This window comes from Cryptomeria japonica, chromosome 5 (assembly GCF_030272615.1).
Source record: "Cryptomeria japonica chromosome 5, Sugi_1.0, whole genome shotgun sequence".
In the NCBI taxonomy this organism is placed as follows: domain Eukaryota; kingdom Viridiplantae; phylum Streptophyta; class Pinopsida; order Cupressales; family Cupressaceae; genus Cryptomeria; species Cryptomeria japonica.
Genome location: NC_081409.1, coordinates 740,097,849 through 740,117,967, shown reverse-complemented (window position 1 = coordinate 740,117,967; position 20,119 = coordinate 740,097,849). Strand labels below are relative to the sequence as shown.

The 20,119-nt window shown below is 32.5% G+C and overlaps 1 protein-coding gene across 1 annotated transcript in view; it reads right to left on the bottom strand.

The window, feature by feature from the left end:
- Positions 1 to 19,169: 19,169 nt before the first annotated feature.
- The window catches only part of LOC131028890 (uncharacterized), a 12,741-nt gene continuing 11,791 nt past the window's right edge, over positions 19,170 to 20,119 (bottom strand). The window contains exon 3 of the mRNA XM_057959266.2: positions 19,170 to 20,087. Coding sequence (XP_057815249.2) covers positions 19,251 to 20,087 — 837 coding nt within the window. The 3' untranslated portion in view covers positions 19,170 to 19,250. The remainder of the gene's footprint in view (positions 20,088 to 20,119) is intronic.

Sequence of the window (20,119 nt, the reverse complement as noted above, 5' to 3'; positions counted from 1 at the left end):
AGCTGAGAGATTGAAGTGAATTCCTATAACAAGTTCTTCGTCCAATCCAGGTTTCCCCTTTTCCATTCACTTGTTGCATGTATGAATCTTGTAATTTTCAAAAGAAAATTCTTTTTAATCTCTTTTTTTTATTATTATTATTTGAAATCTTCCTTTTTAAAATAAATTATCTCTCAATTATTTTGATAGAAGAATAAGAGAAATCTTCTTTTTTTCCTATCCTTCTCGATTTCTTTGATCTACATGAAGATTTGATAGTAGTTTTTTCTTCTAAATATGAAAATCTCATTTAAATCTATATTCTTTCTCAAACAGAAAATAAATTATCTGATTTTTTTCGGAGGATGATAACAGATTAAGGGTGACATATTTTAATAGGAAATAGGACTTAGTTATTTTAGGCCACAAGCAAAAGGCCACCTTAAGCCTTTTTGCTATTAAGCTACCATCATGGGTAGCAACCGCAAAGAAACTATCTGGGACATTGACCCTAGAAAGGGTTGCATACCCACCAAACAGTTTACATTAAATCATAGTTAGAAACCAGAACTACATACTTTATGCCTTGATCTCATGCTGAAAAGGGTATGTAGGCAGTCTAGGGATGAAGTTGTCCCTTGTACTCAGGCGTTTGAGGATGGGGATTATGATTTGGTTATGGGTGAGTAGCTGGTTCTTGAAGGTCCTTGGTCTTTTAATCAAATGTTGCAAATAATAATTGAAAGGTTAAAAATGCATACTCAGAAGGAATCCCATATGGATTCACTTGACTTCCCCAGGAAGAACTCAAGCTTGTTTATGCAATTATTTTTATACTCCTAAGGATGGAAACCTCGGTGCACTCCTAGTAGGGGAGTGTAGTCTTTAGAGAGTGGCTGAGGACCCAGATGGTCCTGATGAGTCTAAAGTCTCTAGCCAGAGCATATCCTATTCTTATGAATAGATGCCTACACCGTTTGGGAAGATGCCTATCCCGGATTGGATAGATGAAACCTCCTATCTCATATGGATAGATGCCTAACCTATATGGCTAGATGCCTAAATCGTATGGCTAGATGCCTAGTCCCATATGGATAGATGCCTAACTCATATGGTTAGATGCCCATCCCGGTTGGATGGATGCCTATCTTGTTTGGATAGATGTACCTCAGTATGCAATTGAATCAAACATAATTAAGAATGAGTAAGAACAAGAAATCAATATTTATATATAAAAAAAAACAGTTGAGTTTTTGGATTAAGTTAAGTGGGTTATTACATGTGGTATCAGAGCGAAGGTTCAAGTCTAGGCCTTGAGCTCACTTCAACTTATGCAAATTTGAAGAGTATCTTGGAAGTATTTGGAAGTAGTAGAGATAAATTATTATATCTTAAATCAAGAAATGAATATTAAATTTGAAGTTCAAGAAGACCTAATTGGTAAGGAAGAGGAAGAGGAAGGCATACCACCACTGCAAGGAGTCAAGTGAAGTTAGAAATGATTAAAATCAACAAGACCAAGGGAATAATTAAATAGGAGTTGAAGCTATAACCAATTATTAATTAAGCAAAGGGATGAGATAAACTCCATGGAACAATCAATGTGAGAGCTTAGTGCAAGGCAAACTGACATCAAGTTTGGAAATGAGATAGATAATAGGAGGAAAAATAATATGTATAGGAGCTATATAAGGATTTGAGGAAAATCAACCCACATAGGTTTTATGAGAAGCAAATTGGTGAAAGAACTGAAGATTGGAAAATACCTTGAGCTAAGTGTATACAGAGAAACAACTAAGACATTTTGGATTCCTATAAACTTAATGAGAAGCAGCTAGTTGGAGGACTAATAATAAAGAACAAATGAGTATAATAAGGATATAATCACATGAGATCAGGGTAAGTGCAAGAAGTTGTCCACTTTTTGGCCAAAATCCCTTTTTTCCGATTTCATCCTGTTTGACCTAAATATTTGAGGCACTTAAAGGATGATTCTTGAAAAAATTTAGTCATAGAAAATGAAGTGCTCAAAGTCTACTTTCTAAATATGTAAATTTTTTTTAACACCCAGATCTTAAAAAGGAAGTTTGAATAGGCATTAGTAAAACCTATAGTTTAAAAGTCACTTTTTAGGACCATACCATGCCTGTGTACGACAAGCATAATTTGACCTAAATGAAAGTATTTTTCTTTATCCTTTTGGGAAAAGATCTATAACTCACTCACCTTTGATGAGGATATTTTTTTGTATTTTTTTTCCATATATTTTTTTTTGTTATTTTTTAATTGGACATAATCACTGTTTTGAAAAATTTGTGTGTACGGCAAGCATAATTTGACCTAAACTTAACATTTTTTTATTTTTTATTTTTTTTAACTGTATGGATTTATCTATAGTTTGATGCCATATAATTTTTTTTTCAAAAAACTTAAAGACAAAAAAGTTATTAAAATTTTTTAAAAACATGTTATTTCAAGTTTGTGGATCTCTTTCATTAGAAATTATTTTAAAATTAAAAATACTAATCCATTCTCTTAAAAAAATATATATTTGGAATCTAGATAGTGTGTACTATAATGGGTTTTTGTTGTTTAAAAAAATTCTGAAAATTAGGTGTTCAGATATATTTTTGAAGTCATTTTTTTGTATGAAGCTTGATTTAGGCTTGAAGTTGCAGGTCAAACTAGTTCTAAGCCTCACGTTCGGCTTTCTGAACCATTTACCAAGCCTAATTCTGAACCTACAAGCGGACCCCAAAAAATCTTTTTACAAATGGGATCCCATTTTGTTTTTCCATTAACTTTTTTTTTCGGAATTGTATAAATATATGATCATTTAACATAATAAAACATGTCTTCAAATGTGTGAGTTTTTACATGATATATTATGATTTAGTTGTCCTTTGGATGCTCTTTTGTTGCAATTTTAGATCTATTTTTTTAAGGTGGCATTTATTGCATAAGTTTTTAGTCATGGGGTCTAAACAATGTTAGAAGAAGAAACAAAGGAGGAAATTGATCGTCGAGGAAATTCAAGAAGAATGAGAGAAGGAGGTCAAATGTCAAAGGGATAGAAGAATGACGATTCGACAAATGAATAATCTTGATGCTTCTAGATCCACAACAATGGAAGAGACAAGCATTCAAGATGATGCCTTGGGGGATCAGATGGATGTAGATGATGCAATTATGGATGATGATGATGTGAATGAAACAATTATGAAGAATATTCTGAGTACAACATCCTCAAATCCAGGTACATCTTCAAATTATCCAGGTACATCTTCAAATCCTTCTCTGCAAGGCATGGATAATGTGATTATAGGTGATATTCGTATTGATGATTTAGTAGAAGCTGGATATACCAATGTCGAGATTGATAGAATTGTCCATGAAAATGAAAACCTTCATGTTGGTAAAGATGAAATTCTTTTGAATTTTGAAACTGAAAATCCTTTTGAACATGGTGAAAATGAAAATCCTCCAATTGTTGAAGATTAGGGAAACCTTTTTATAAAAATTAAAAAAAATGTTCTAGATAATCTTCCTGGTAAGATTTCTTGGAGATAGATAAGAACATATGCCAATAGAATATACAAAGAATTTTTTTATCAAAAAAAACTTGCAATTCAATGTCAACTTATGATGCAATTGATGAGAATGTGGAAAATGAGAAAAGTGATGAAAAAAATAGGCATCTATGTGAAACCACCAAAAAAAGATGAATCCATTAAGCATGTTGTGTCTACTGTTGCAAGAGTCATTGAATCTATTGGTACAACGAGTTGATCCAAAGATAAGAATGTGGTGCGACAAGCTATAACAACTTCCATAGTGAATAAAGCAACCTTGAATAAAAGGATGGTAAGAAACATTAGTTGAATTTTAAAGATGCATCCTAAAACATTGGTTAGAGCAGCTAAAAGAAGAGAAGGTATTGAAAGTGATCCAATCAACCAAAGTTGGAGTTTTAGTGGTAGACTTTGCAGGTCAGATATAAAATTGAATATTGAAGTGAAATCTTTGGTTGAAAAGTTTTGGCATGATAATACAAGGGTATCATCTAATTCTAGAGATGTTCTAAAGTTGAGAGTGGGGTGTAAAATTCGTGACCCTCATCCAAAACACCTATTAGACACAACTCAAACTGAATTTTATAGAAAATTTTTGGATGAAGTTTTGTTACCTGGAAATATTACTATAAGTCAAAGATCATTTGAAAAATGCAAGCCCTAGTATGTGAAAATTAACAAGCAAAAATTCTCTTGTTGTTGTAAAACGCACGTGCAATTTCATTACTATTATGATGTTTTTCGATACATACGTTGTGTTTTGCATAGTAACATGCTTATCTAGGAATGTGGTATTGATATGCCACCTGAATCAATCCAAGAATTTGTAGCAAGTTTATTTGTCAAAGAACTGATGGGCAATTATTTTTTTTACACTCATGTATCTCTGGACAATGTTCTAGTTGTGGCAATTTTTCATCACTAGTAGAATGTATGCATGAGAGTAGTGAAACTAATTTTGGACAACAACTAGTGGATGTTAGAAGATTTAATAATGTTGAGTATCCCTTAAAGGATGGGAAAACAAGAAAGTGTGTCAATTTAATCACATAGAAGGTTAGTGTACATGCATTCATGTCAGAATTTAAAAGTAAGATTGTACCAAAATATGTGACACGCTCTCAACATACTAGATGGCTTGATTCACAATTTTGCACATGTAGAAATACATTTCCAGTTGGAAGTATACTATCAATGGTGGACTTTGCAGAAAACTATACTCTTAAGCCACAAGAGGAAATTCAATCTCAATATTACAATTCCACTCAAGTTGCTATTTTTGTTCATATTGTTTGTAGACACGCAGATGATAGCACAGAGGATAATAGAAAAATCCTAAGGGAGTATCATTTCTATGTGAGTGATAATAGGATGCACTCGTCAAAGTTTGTTCAATATTGTTTCCACATATTTTATAGAAATATAAGAGAAAGAGGAATCCAAATGACAAAACATCTTATATGGTCAGATAATTGTACTGGACAATTCAAGAATGCTCGAATGTTTTATTGGTTAAGCAGGGCTCACAAGGAATACAATATCCAACATATATGGAGTTTTTTTGAAGCTGGACATGGTAAAGGAGAACATGAAGGAGCTGGCGCATGTGTTAAAAGAATTCTTTCTAGAGAGCAATTAAAATTTGAAGACAATGTAAAATTTAAATATGCACGTGCAATTGAAGATTGGTGCAACACAACCTTATCTACTGGATCAAGTGTGAACTCTACAATTCAACGATTCTTTTGGTTAGTTGAAGAGGAAAACTTTGTGCCGAAACTTGATTGTGAGACAATTAGCGGGTCGGCAAAATGGTATTCATTTAAGAGTTCAAATGCAAGCACATGGACTATATGGATAAGGTAACTTGCATGTTTTTGTCAGTTTTGTATTTCAGGTGATTCTGATGTATGTGAGAATACCGAATGGGTTGAAGATTAGAAGCAAAGATCGTTGACTCCTACTCAAGCACAAGATCAGATTAACACAATTGAAGATAATGATGAACTGTTTGCATCAGATGATTATGATCATGTTTCAGACCTTGTATAGAAAGGTAATGAATTTTTATTATTTTGTTGGTCATTTAATAAAATTAGTTTCAAACTTTTTTATATTTAGTGTAAATTAAAAGTGGTATTTTTTTAATTCTAAATTGTGATAATTTATTAATTTTTTGTTTGTCTAGGACATGTGTATGCCATTGTTGCACCTGAGGACAATGAAGAGGAAACAGAATATTGGTTGGCTCGATGTGTTGAGACTAAACACAAACTAGTTAATCCTCGAGAAGATGATGATGGTTTTCATTATCCGACTGGTTCAGTGGTAGTTGTTGGAACTTGGCTAAGGAAATATTTGACAAGGAAGAATGGTTTGCCTACTTTTGAAGATTATGAAACACATAAGAAGATAATACACTACTCACATTTGATTGTTGCAACAAATATACAACTAGTGAGATATCACGGTAGACATAGTAATAAAAAGTTGTGGACAATTTCTATGGAAGATCACGAGACAATTGTAGATGCTTTGGAAAAAAGAGAGGATGAAGATGGTACAATGGAATAAGTGTTTAAATAAAGAGGTATGTATACATGTTAAATGTATGTATGTATATATTGTACATATATAATTTATTTTTATTACTTACCATTTGATCATGTAGATGGTTTAAATATTATTGTTTGATATATGTAGGTCCATCCCCTTATTGAGAGATCTTACACAATTGTGTTACATGTAATGGAATAAGTATTTAATATATAGAGATACGTATACTTGTTTTAAAATTACATGTCTTTTGAAATGATTTAAATCGATATAAATTGCTTTTTAAATATATATAGGTTTTTATAAATCATTTAAAATGTGAACTTGACTATTTTGTACTTCCATCTAGATTCTAATTTTTTTGTCCTTATTATTTTGATCCCCTTAAGCCACATGTCCAAATTGTACACCTATCCCCTTAAGCTGAGTCATGTCCTAATCAATTAATTTCCCCTTAAGCTGAGTCATGTCCTAATCAATTAATTTCCCCTTAAGCCATGTCCTATAATTTACTTCAAATGATCCTCTTTTAAGGCACATGTCCTATTTCTAGTTTGATCCCCTTAAGCCACATGTCCCAATTGTACACCCATCCCCTTAAGCCAAGTCATATCCTAATCAATTAATTTCCCCTTAAGCCACATGTCCCAATCGTACACCCATCCCCTTAAGCTGAGTCATGTCCTAATCATTTAATTTCCCCTTAAGCCATGTCCTATAATTTACTTCAAATGATCCTCTTTTAAGGCACATGTCCTATTTCTAGTTTGATCCCCTTAAGCCACATGTCCCAATTGTACACCCATCCCCTTAAGCCAAGTCATGTCCTAATCAATTAATTTCCCCTTAAGCCATGTCCTATAATTTACTTCAAAAGATCCTCTTTTAAGGCACATGTCCTATTTCTAGTTTGATCACCTTAAGCCACATGTCCCAATTGTACACCCATCCCCTTAAGCAAAGTCATGTCCTAATCAATTAATTTCCCCTTAAGCCATGTCCTATAATTTACTTCAAATGATCCTCTTTTAAGGCACATGTCCTATTTCTAGTTTGATCCCCTTAAGCCACATGTCCCAATTGTACACCCATCTCCTTAAGCCGAGTCATTTCCTAATCAATTAATTTCCCCTTAAGTCATTTCCTATAATTTACTTCAAATGATCCTCTTTTAAGCAACATGTCCTATTTCTAGTTTGATCCCCTTAAGCCACATGTCCCAATTGTACACCCATCCCCTTAAGCTGAGTCATTTCCTAATCAATTAATTCCCCCTTAAGCCATGTCCTATAATTTACTTCAAATGATCCTCTTTTAAGCAACATGTCTTATTTCTAGTTTGATCCCCTTAAGCCACATGTCCCAATTGTACACCCATCCCCTTAAGTCAAGCCATGTCCTAATCAATTAATTTCCCCTTAAGCCGAGCCATGTCCTAATCAATTAATTTCCCCTTAATCTGAGCCATGTCCTAATCAATTAATTTCCCCTTAAGCCATGTCCTATAATTTACTTCAAATGATCCTCGTTTAAGCCATATGTCCTAATTAGTTAATTTCCCCTTAAACCACATGTCTAGGTAGTTTTAACTTAAATTCACCCCCCTAGATTTAAATCCTATATATAATATATATCTAACTATTTTTTGTTGTTGTAGGTTTTCTTTAAAGTAGTTTTTTGTTGTTGGTGGCATGTGAAACGAGTTCATGAATCTTTAGAATTAAATCAAGATTTCCAATGAATTGGTAAGCATCCATTTTTTTGTTAAATGTTTAGTTTTAATTTCTATATTTGATGTTTTTCAATGATAAAAATTGTTCAATTGCTTAAATAATTTCCCCTTTTAAGCCATGTCCTAATTGGTATGTATGCATCATTTTTTTGGTTAAATTTGACTTAGTTAATTTATTTTTGTATTTTTAATTAAATTTGACCTATTTTATTTCTAATTAGGTTCTGATTAAATTTTTTTTTTGTGCATGTAGGTACATCTTGTAACTAGCCTTTTAATTGTGAAGATCTAATTTAAAATCTCTAGATCACTTTTGAAACCGTGGAGATCTAATTTATCTAGATCACTTTTGAAACTACATTTAATGTCTTAGATTGGATCAAACTTATATAATACTTTAGATTTCAGAATATTGAGTTAGACTTTAATATATAGATTTAAGACGTGTGGATCTTGAAAATTTTTAATTTGAGATGTGGATAAAGCTAAATTATTATATATTCAAGAGATGCACTTGGATTAAACTTTTTTATATTTAAGATTTTAGTATGTATATATGTTTGCATGTACATGGTTATTTTAGAAATTATCAATTGCTTTGAATTAAATTTTTAATGTATACGACATTTGTGTGTGTACACATGTGTTATTTAGAAAAATATCAAAATTGCAAGTGTTTTATTTTTAATGTATATATATGTACATGTGTACAAGTGTGCTATTTTTATAAATATCAATTGCTCACGTGTATATGTGTTCAATTGCACTTGCTTCATTCATTTTTAATCTATTTATTTAGTTTTAGTATCATGTACGTACACATACACATGTATATAGGTTTAGATTAAAAATAAATGAAATTTACATAGCTCGAGATGGTTATAAATAAATAAATATATGTATAAATATAATGTCCATGAAACACATGTATAAATATATGTAGAAATCTAATGTCCTCTCTCCATGCTCGATGTGAATCGAGCTCTACATCTATAGACCTAACTGCATCAATAACGTGTTGCATCTTCGATGCAAAATGGTGCATGTGTGGGGATATATGTGGTGCTCTAAGGATCTCATTAACTTTTCCCTGTATGAAAACAACATTCTCATCAATAATGGCTCGAAATCGAGCCTCAGCAAAATCAGGAGGTGGAGGATGATGATCGGGTGGAGGTGGAGGTGGAGGTGGAGGAGGAGGTAGGGGTGGAGGTGGGGGTGGAGGTGGTGCACCATGGGAAGGGTCATCTTGGGGGGGGGGGGGTGGTTGAGGCCCTGTTGCATTAAGCAAATCTTCTATATCAAACACATCCATGTGATTATGTGTATGTAATCTGAGCTCTGCATATATATATACATGTACACATACATTTAATTAAAAATCAAATAAAAATTTAAAATCTAACTTTTGAAACTAAAACATGAATTTAATTTACAAATAATTTTAAAACATGTACAATCTACATATATATATACATTGTAAACATATATATACATATACAAACTCTAGAGACAGATAAATGATAAAAAATTTAATGTGTACATATGAAATCAAGAACATGCGCGTTTTTACATATAATATGATCATGTATAAGAATTTAAATTTAACATCTATGAAAATGTTTGTAATTAATCATCAAGTGACACACATGACTTAAGGGGATTGGCCTAAAGTTAGGACACGTGGCTTAAGGGGATCAAACTAGAAATAGGATAATTTTGGCTTAAGGGGATAGGCCTAAATAGGTCGTAATTAAATTTAGCATCTACAAATTTTGTAATTAATCATTTAAGACACATGACTTAAAGGGATTGGCCTAACTAGGACAATTGGCTTAAGGGGATAGGCCTAAGTAGGATGTGTGATAATAAACTGAATATATAGTTAATAGGACCTATTACATGTTATTAATATATATCCAACATTTAATAATATATATAGTTAATAGGTCCTAGTATGTTAAAAGGGGAATTGTTGTAATAGTATGTTAAGAGGCCCATATGGTTGTAAATATAGTTAATTTAATGTACTTAGAATAGGAATTTCAAATTTAGCATCTACAAATTATAGGATGTATGTGGCTTAAGGGGACAAGCCTAAATTATAGGATGTACATGCATTTCCTAATTACATGTGTCTTAAGGGGACATGGTCAAAATTAAATTAAATTTGATCATAATTAAGTTTAATAAATTGAATATATAGTTAATAGGACCTATTACATGCTATTTAATATATATGGCATTTAATAATATATATAGTTAATAGGTCCTAGTATGTTAAAAGGGGAATTGTCATAATAGTATGTTAAGAGGCCTGTATGGTTATAAATAGTTAATTTAATTTACTTAGAATAGGAATTTCAAATTTAGCATCTACAAATTATAGGATGTATGTGGCTTAAGGGGACAAGCCTAAATTATAGGATGTATGTGGCTTAAGGGGACAGGCCTAAATTATAGGATGTATGTGGCTTAAGGGGATATGCCTAAATTATAGGATGTATGTGGCTTAAGGGGGTAGGCCTAAATTATAGGATGTACATGTATTTCCTAATTACATGTGTCTTAAGGGGACATGGTCAAAATTTAATTTAATTTGATCATAATTAAGTTTAATAAATTGAATATATAGTTAAGAGGACCTATTACATGCTATTTAATATATATGGCATTTAATAATATATATAGTTAATAGGTCCTAGTATGTTAAAAGGGAAATTATCGTAATAGTATGTTAAGAGGCCCGTATGGTTGTAAATAGTTAATTTAATGTACTTAGAATAGGAATTTCAAATTTAACATCTACAAATTATAGAATGTATGTGGCTTAAGGGGAGAGGCCTAAATTATAGGATGTATGTGGCTTAAGGGGACAGGCCTAAATTATAGGATGTACATGCATTTCCTAATTACATGTGTCTTAAGAGGACATGGTCGAAATTTAATTTAATTTGATCATAATTAAGTTTAATAAATTGAATATATAGTTAATAGGACCTATTAAATGCTATTTAAGAGGCCCGTATGGTTGTAATTAGTTAATTTCATGTACTTAGAATAGGAATTTCAAATTTAGCATCTACAAATTTTTAATTAATCATTTAAGACACATGACTTAAAGGGATTGGCCTAATTAGGATGTATGTGGCTTAAGATGATAGGCCTAATTAGGATGTATGTGGCTTAATACCATTTGCCTAGATTATAGGATGTATGTGGCAAGTAAAGGAAAGAAGAACTACTTTAAATATAGGACACACATGTGGCTTAAGGGGATCATTTTAAATAAATAATTATGACTGGGATCCCCTTAAGACACGTGCATGTCCTAATTTTACATGTGTCTTAATGGGATCCCCTTAAGACTTGGTCAAGTAATTCTATTTAATTTGATCATAATTACTTAATTTCATATATTGTTAGTAGGACCTATTATGCTATTTAATATATGACATTTAATAATATATATAGTTAATAGGTCCTAGTATACATTAAAACGTGTATGATTGCAATAGTATGTTTTAAGAGGGGTATAGTCGTAATTAGTTAATTAGTTAATTTCATGTACTTAGAATAGTAATTTAAATTTAACGTCTACAAATTTTGTAATTAATCATTTAAGACACCTGACTTAAGGGGATGGATGTATGTACACAATATATGAGATCTTATGTGGTCAAATTGGGTCATAAGGGGTACATGTTGTGTACATAAATGTTAAAAAGGTGGCATGTGTGTGACGGGCCTTTAAGACCACATTGTGTTGTAAGGGGTCATGCATGTGTTCTAACATGTGCGTGACCCCTTAGGACCACATATGAGCCCTTTTAACATCCTATACTTAGTGTATACAATATATCCCAACTACTAGGATGGTAAAAGGGGTCATATGTGGTCCTAAGGGGTCACACATGTGTTCTAACACATGTGTGACCCCTTAGGACCAGATTATGACCCATTAGAATAGAATGTGGTCCTAGTAAAGGCTCGTCACACACATGCATGCATTCTAACTCATTTTATAATATAGACATGGCTCAAACTAAATTATAGGACAAATGTGTCTTAAAAGGGGAATGAATTTGAAAATAGGAGATGTTTTAAGGGGATACACACATGTTGATGCAGAGGGATCCCCTAATCTATACCTCTCAAGGGTTTAGTCACTCAAGGTGACACTCCAGAGGATCCTTCTACATGCTAGGTGAAACCAACTCCCCATTCAAACTCCTATTGATCATGATTGATCATCTCATCGATTGCCTAAGGCTGCACTCTTAAGGTTTTGATAACCTACTCACTCCTTTGGACCCAACTCTAGGATCAACACTTGGCTCCTAAGCCTCCTCAATACCCTAACACCAAGGTATACTCTTTCCACGTTTTACTCTTTCCACATTTAATTTGAAAACATTACAACCCCCTAAACTTCAAACTAGGTTCATAAAACAAAAATGCTCAACACTTTCATTAAATAAAACCAAAGTTACCTTCTTGTTTTCCTCTTAGATATACCTATACACAGAGGTATATAACTTTTGAATAGGTTCAAAACATGAAAATATGGTTTTTATTGCTCCAAATGCACATGAAAATATGGTTTTTATTGCTCCAAATGATTTTATTTGACCATACACTCACCTTATCTCTCAATTTCATTGTTTTACAACCTTTTATAGCACTTTTAGCCTTCAAGACCGAACCATAACCACCCAACTACTTCTAACCACCTATTTTTGTCATTTTTTTCATTTTTGACAATAAAAGTTGCTCAAAAAGTTGTCATTTGACAAACAAAGTTGTCAAGATGAAACAACTTGACCCCTAACTCTACCAACACATAAAAATAGTCTTAATATGACCTTATAAACATTTAAAACATGTTTTATTCCTCATAAACCTATTCTACCCTTCAAAACCCAATTTTAGCCCTTTCTAGGCCTAATTGCCAATTTTGACAATTTTACACTTTTTGACCTTTCTATTACAATTCATTGCATTTATTGGCTCTATTGGCCATGATTACATTTTTTTAAGACCTTAAAGGCCTTTTAGACTTCATTTCTCATTGGTTCTTCATGAGGGCCTATCAGTGACCCTAGTGCACCTTGCCTCCATAGGTCTTCATAGGTGCTCCATAGGTGCTCCTGCACCACGTGTTCTATAATGTACATGTGTGACCCCTTAGGACCACATATGACCCCTTAGGGTGAACAGTGTGATCCTATGAGGTCATATTACACATATACATGGTCATAGAAGGGGTTGAAAGCATGGGTTAGTTCACACGTGCATGTGTGACAAGCCTTTCTAGGACCACATTGTGTTTTAAGGGATTGTCATATATGTGATCCTAAGGGATCGATCACGCATGTGTTAGAACACGTGTGACCCATTAGGACCACATATGAGCGGGCTAAATTAACATCCTAGTAGTTGGGGTATAATTGTATACCCCAACTAATTTAGGATATTAATATGGCTCATATGTGGTCCTAAGGGGTCACGCATGTGTTCTAACACATGTGTGATCCCTTAGGATCACATATATGACTCCTTAGAACACAATGTGGTCGTAAATGCTTGTCACACATGCGTTCAACCCAATAGGACCATGTACATGTATGACCCCATGGGATCATGCATAGTATCCTAAGGGGTCATGTATGTGGTCCTAAGGGGTCACATATGTACATTAGAATGTGCATGCATAACCCCTTAAGACCACATACATGACCCCTTTGGACACTATAGCTGATCCTATGGGGTCATAAGTGGTCGTAAGGGGTTGGACATGATGTGATCCTATGTGGTCATAGGGGGTATGTTGTATACAATTTAGATGTTCTAAATAGTTTCATTTTTGTTGTAATTTTTTGGTTTTGATTTTCATTTTTATTTTTGTTTTGATCTTGTAAATTAAATGTTTTGGTTTTGATTTTTTTTTTGGGTTTTGGTTTCATTTCAAGGTTTTCAACATTTTTATTAAATTTACTCATTTAAAATAAATCCTAATCTAATCAATTTATAAAAAAAATTCAAAGTAAATTTAACTAATTTTTAAAATAAAAAACATACTTTTCTAATGAAATTTTTTTTATTAAGCTAAAAAACTTTTTTTTCTAACAAAAAAAATAAATTTAAAACTAAAATTCATTAACAAAAAAAATAATTTTTAAACTAAAAATCTATTTTTTTAACTAAAAAATTACTAAACATGAATTATTGAATAAAAATGGGTGTTGGGCATACCTGGAAGACTTGAAGGCGGGTTGGTGGCAATTCCTAGGAGGGCTTCACTCCTTGAATTGGGATCCCATATGGCAAAAATGAACCCCATTTCATTAAAAAATAAATAAAATTATATATTCAAAATGGGATCCTGTGTTGAAATGAAACGGGATCTCGTTTCATTTCAACACGGGATCTCGTTTTGTTTTCAACACAGGATCTCGTTTCGAGGGCTAGGTTCAGGATCCTGGGGCCCACGGGATCTCGTTTGATTTTAGGCTCGAGATGCCGAGAGTAAATGGGATCCTGATTCGTCTCCTATTCTTTCCGCTTGATTTCCACTTTTTAACTAAGTCCAAAACTTCCACATTAAGTGGACACAACTTCTTGCACTTACCCATCAATTTATTCACAATTTCATAAATGATGGCTATTGCGATTAATCTTCGATGAGAAGGCAACATGACTCCATAATCTTCGATAAGGGGCTTTTATAGTTCAACAATATTGAAATAAGTTCACCAAATTGTTAAAGTGTGTACCTACGTATACAAAAAAATAAGAGAAAGGGTCAAATAAAGAAGTTCATTTTTGGGGCTAAGTACCAACTTAGGGGTAGAATTTGACATACATGGACCCAAAGGTATGAATGAGATACTTAAGAAATCTTTAAAACAAGGAAGGAAAATACAATCCCTAGCAATAATAAGATAGAATTTTAACAAGAATCATTCATTCAAAGGGAAGCATGAATTCAAGGGAAACACAACAATTAACCAGTGATCAAAAGAATAAATCCTAAGAAAAATATAAGGGATGGATACATTAATAATAGGGGCAACTAAGATGGAAATGATCAACAGAGAGGATAAATTATTCACTAAGGTTTGATGAAGCAAGGAATGAACCTCGTAAGAATCAGGGGAAAGAACGATAGAGCCATTCAAAGTTTTGAAGAGGCAACATAAACAAATGTGCAACAAAGAGGTTGGATAATGCAAAGAACAATGGAATCAATATGATGAATAGAATGCTACATGGGAAAACACAATTAAGATGCAGCAGTTGTTTTTCAGTTTTGTTATAGACATTATGAATCAACAAACTCTTTTAAGGTTATATTTAGTGCATCAGGACGATGCATGATTTAAGGGGGGGAGGATGTCATAACCCTCTTTTCGGACCTTGATATGACTTGTTATTATTGTTGTTGTTGTTGTTGTTGTTGTTGTTGTTGTTGTTGTTGTTATCACTACTGCTTATTATTATTGTTTTCAATTTCATGATTAATGTTAGTAAATGATAAATAGAATGGGGTTGAAGCTATTTAAAATAAAAATAATAATTAAATAGTGGTGACAAACTCTTGAAGTCATAAATCTATTTGGAAATTTATATTTCTTGACGGAAATTGAATAAGGGTGGAATTATTTTAAAAGAAGAATTAATAAGTGTTGACTCACTCATAAGGACATAAATTTAAAAATTATTTATTTATTCAACATATTAATCAAACATGTTTCATAGGAAAAAATGAGAAGATTCTAGAAGCAAATTTCAAATTCGGATTTTAAATGCATGGTCAAATGTAACCACCACTATGACAAGTTGTAAGGAATATATCTTGCATGAAATAATTTCAAATTCAAATTTAATATGCATATAACCCCCACTTTGTCAATAATAAATTTTGCATGGAGTTTATTTTGGAAAAAGAATCTCTAATCAATTAATTCCTTTAGTAGTGGGAAAGTGACTCCCTTTCTATATAATGGATTTCAATTTTTGAAATAGTAGTTCATGGGTTTTTGATGAAAAGTATTCTTGAATTCTTTATATTAGTAGTAGTAAGATTTTGTGAACACTTTGTAAGGTAGAAGATAGGATTTTCAAAGCCTGTTGGAGGAGATTCTATCAAGCCACAAGGAAGCGCTGAAAAAGATTATCTAAGAGATTGAATTCGATTCCTATAACAATTTCTTTGTCCAATCCAGGTTTCCTCTTTTCCATTCACTTGTTGCATGTATGAATCTTTTAATTTTCAAAAGAAATTTCTTTTTAATCTTTTTTTATTATTATTATTATTTGAAATCTTCTTTTTTTAAATAAATTATCTCTCAATTATTTTGATGGAATAATAAGAGAAATCTTTTTTTTCCTATCCTTCTCAATTTCTTTGATCTACATGAAGATTTGATAGTAGTTTTTTCTTCTAAATATGAAAATCTCATTTAAATCTGTATTCTTTCTCAAACAGAAAATAAATTATTTGATTTTTTTTTGGAGGATGATAACGGATTAAGGGTGACGTATTTTAATAGGAAATAGGACTTAGTTATTTTAGGCCACAAGCAAAAGGCCACCTTGAGCCTTTTTTCTATTAAACTACCATCGTGGGTAGCAACCGCAGAGAAACTATCTAGGACATTGACCTTGGAAAGGGTTGCGTACCCACCAAACAATTTACATTAAACCATAGTTAGAAACCAGAACTACATACTTTATGCCTTGATCCAATGTTGAAACGGGTATGTAGGTAGTCTAGGGACAAAGTTGTCCCTTGTACTCAGGTGTTCGGGGATGGGGATTAGGATTTGGTTATGGCTAAGTAGTTGGTTCTTGAAGCTCCTTGGTCTTTTAATCAAATGGTACAAATAATAATTGAAAGGTTAAAAATCCATACTCATAAGGAATCCTGTATGGATTCGCTTGACTTCTCGAGGCTTTAGGTCGAATTCCAAGGTGGAACTCAAGCTTGTTTATGTAATTATTTGTATACTCGCAAGGATGGCGACCTCGATGCACTCCTAGTAGGGGAGTGTAGTCTTTAGAGAGTGGCTCAAGACCCGGATGGTCCTGATGGGTCTAAAGTCTCTGACTAGAGCATATCCTATTCTTATGAATAGATGCCTACCCCGTTTGGGTAGATGCCTATCCCGGATTGGATAGATGAAACCTCTTGTCCCATATGGACAGATGCCTAACCCATATGGTTAGATACCTGACCCGCATGGTTAGATGCCTAGTCCCGTATGGATCGATGCCTAACCCGTATGGTCAGATGCCTAACCCGTATGGTTAGATTCCCATCCCAGTTGGATGGATGCCTATCTCATTTGGATAGATGTACCTTAGTATGTGATTGAATCAAACATAATTAAGAATAAGTAAGAACAAGTAATCAATATTTTTATATATAAAAGAAAAACAGTTGAGGTTTTGGATTAAGTTTGGTGGGTTATTACAATCTTCCCATATTTGTCCCTTAGTCTTATGTTGAGGATTATTGCATATATATGAGGGTAAATCCCTATGTATGTAAGCTGCAATAATAATAAAGATCTCTCCTCTTCTTTCCTATGGTTGTAGTTAAATTATTGAATCACATTAAATACTTATGTTTGTGTATAATTTATGAGTTCCCAATTTGTCTAATTATTTATAATTTATGAGGCTTCCATGTGTTGGTGTGTTTGTGAAGTTCATTGAATCTACAACAATCATACTCAATTGATTGGTCCTTGTGGGAACTTGTGCTGCTTAAATTGGTTAGCCCTTGATTTTTTTTTCACCATGTGCATCAACCCTTGAAAAAGGTTAGTTTTTTGGGTGAATGTGGAGTAGGTAGATTAACAATTGACATAAAAAATTTCTAGGGTTGTCAGTGTTATTTTGGGCTATAGCTAATCTGGCTCCAAAAACGTCATGATTTTTGTATAAAATGAGGGTAAGTCAAAAATTATAGATCTCGATTGTGCTCAACAGAACTAGTTGCATCCTTCATTTTTTGGTAGTGTGTAGAATAGGAAGATTGGTTATCCATTTTGGAGCTAGATTAGCTGCATCCATGTTTTTGACAATGTCTTGGAGTTTTAGCTAAATAATATGGTGTTGGAAGATGGTGCGTAAGGCAGGTGCAATAGTAACAAGAGTTTCAAAGCTCTGTCATGTTTCTTTTTTCTAAGCTAGGGGAAAGGATTCGGTAGTTGAACGCATTTCAATTGTTGTGATAGAATTTGTTGATTTAAATATTCATACTTGTTGATTTGATACCCATACTTATTGATTTAATGTCCAATTTTTTTTAAAACATTGCACCAATAGTTGTCACTTTAAAGTTGCTATTGCTATGATGACTACTAATAATTGAATGAAATATACCATCAGTTGTAAAAAGCAACCAATCATGTGATGCCACATCAACTGCACAAGTATTGGGGCTCCTTTTGCACGACTATTGGTATCACCTTTTTTTGGGTTGTTTTGGACACCTTGGCAAAAAGCATGTTGATGTGGCAACATATTTGATGATGTAGCCTTGAAACCTTAGTTATAAGTAGGGGGTTTGCCAAGTAAGTTGTTGTAAAAAATTGGGAGTGATTTGAAATTTCCACATGGGATTTTGAGAAGTTGGAAATTAGGATGCAAAACTACTGGGTCCTCTCCCCTAATTCACATCTTCATAATGGTATATAAGGAATGGTCTAAATGCCAATGTTTAATTATGTGTCTATCTCACAGTAATGTTAATTATAATGCATTGTGAAGTTTTATGACTGTCAACATTTTGACATATATATTGTTATCAAATTTAAGGTAAAAGGTAAGAGGTAAGAGATTTTTGTTAACATGCTCACACTATTACACTCCACCTCTTGTTATCATTGTAGAATGCCTCTCGACAATAAAATATCAACTTAATATAATTGAAATTTCATAGCAAAGCATGAAAAATGAACTAAATAAAATTTTGTAAAAATATATTTCCAAAATAATTATTATGCTACTAAATACAAGATAATAATCCTACATAGAAATTTTTCAAAACAAAATGTTATACTAACAAATTAATATTGTTAAATAAAATAAGTAGTATTTTTTTAAAACATTACTGACAACTCTTCTTCAAAATAATATTATACAATATGATAAATGTAACACACCAAATTTGAATAAAATATATCATGAAAATAATCTAGTTAAAATTAGTTATAATCATGATTTCTTTCTAAGAGTAGGAGAGAAGCAACTCATAACTAGCTTTAATTTCATGGACGAATTTAATAAAATAATAATACCACCATTCATTTTGAATATACTGATGAAATATTAAATCATGTTTATTAATATGAAACCATCCTTTACAAATATAAGTTTAATACATAATTATATAAAAATTATGCCACTCCATAACATACAATTATTCCAAATATAATGGAAAAGGATGGAATTATGTATATGAGAACTTGCTTGAGCTGCTTCCAAAGTCGAACTTGTTCTTCTATTGTAGCTTTGAAATAGTATTCAATTATCCACAACATTGATAGAAATAGGAGTGCAAGTGTTGGGACAATGAATGCTGTGAATATTTCACCTCCCAATAATAGTTGGTATTTGTTGAAATGCCTTTTATCTGTATGCTTCATGTCTTCATAATTTCGAGGTATTGTGACAAGAATGGTTGCACTTAAAAATGCAAGTGATGTGGAGGCTATAGAGATTCCAAGGCTCAACACTGAAAAATTGGCTAACAATGATCGATTTGATTGAGAACTGCCATTTACTCGCTCACGAAATAACCATGCAATGACCACTGTGAGGGAAGAAAATAAGGCAAGACTATCCGAGAATAAAAATACTTGAAAAAGTGTATTCAATGTCAAATTGGCAATTTCATTTTGTTGTTTATATTTTCTAAGACTTGCAGTTCCACCTGGCACAGAAAAGATGGCTCCAAATGTAATAGTAGCAATGAGGGATGCAACTAGTGTATCCACATCCATGATGTTTTTCTCCCCACCACTCTCTTTTTTTGAATCCACTGATTTTTTAGGCTTTAAATATGTTATGCAACTTTTAGAACCTCCAACACCACCTAAAATATCTTTTATCTTTTCACAATTGGATTTTTCATTCGATATAGCAATATTTGAAGCTATATCTATTGCACTATCTCCATTGCTATTGATGGCATTCACATTTACATGTGGAAATGATACCAAATATTCTACAAGCTGCACAAATAACAATAATAGTCAACTTAAAC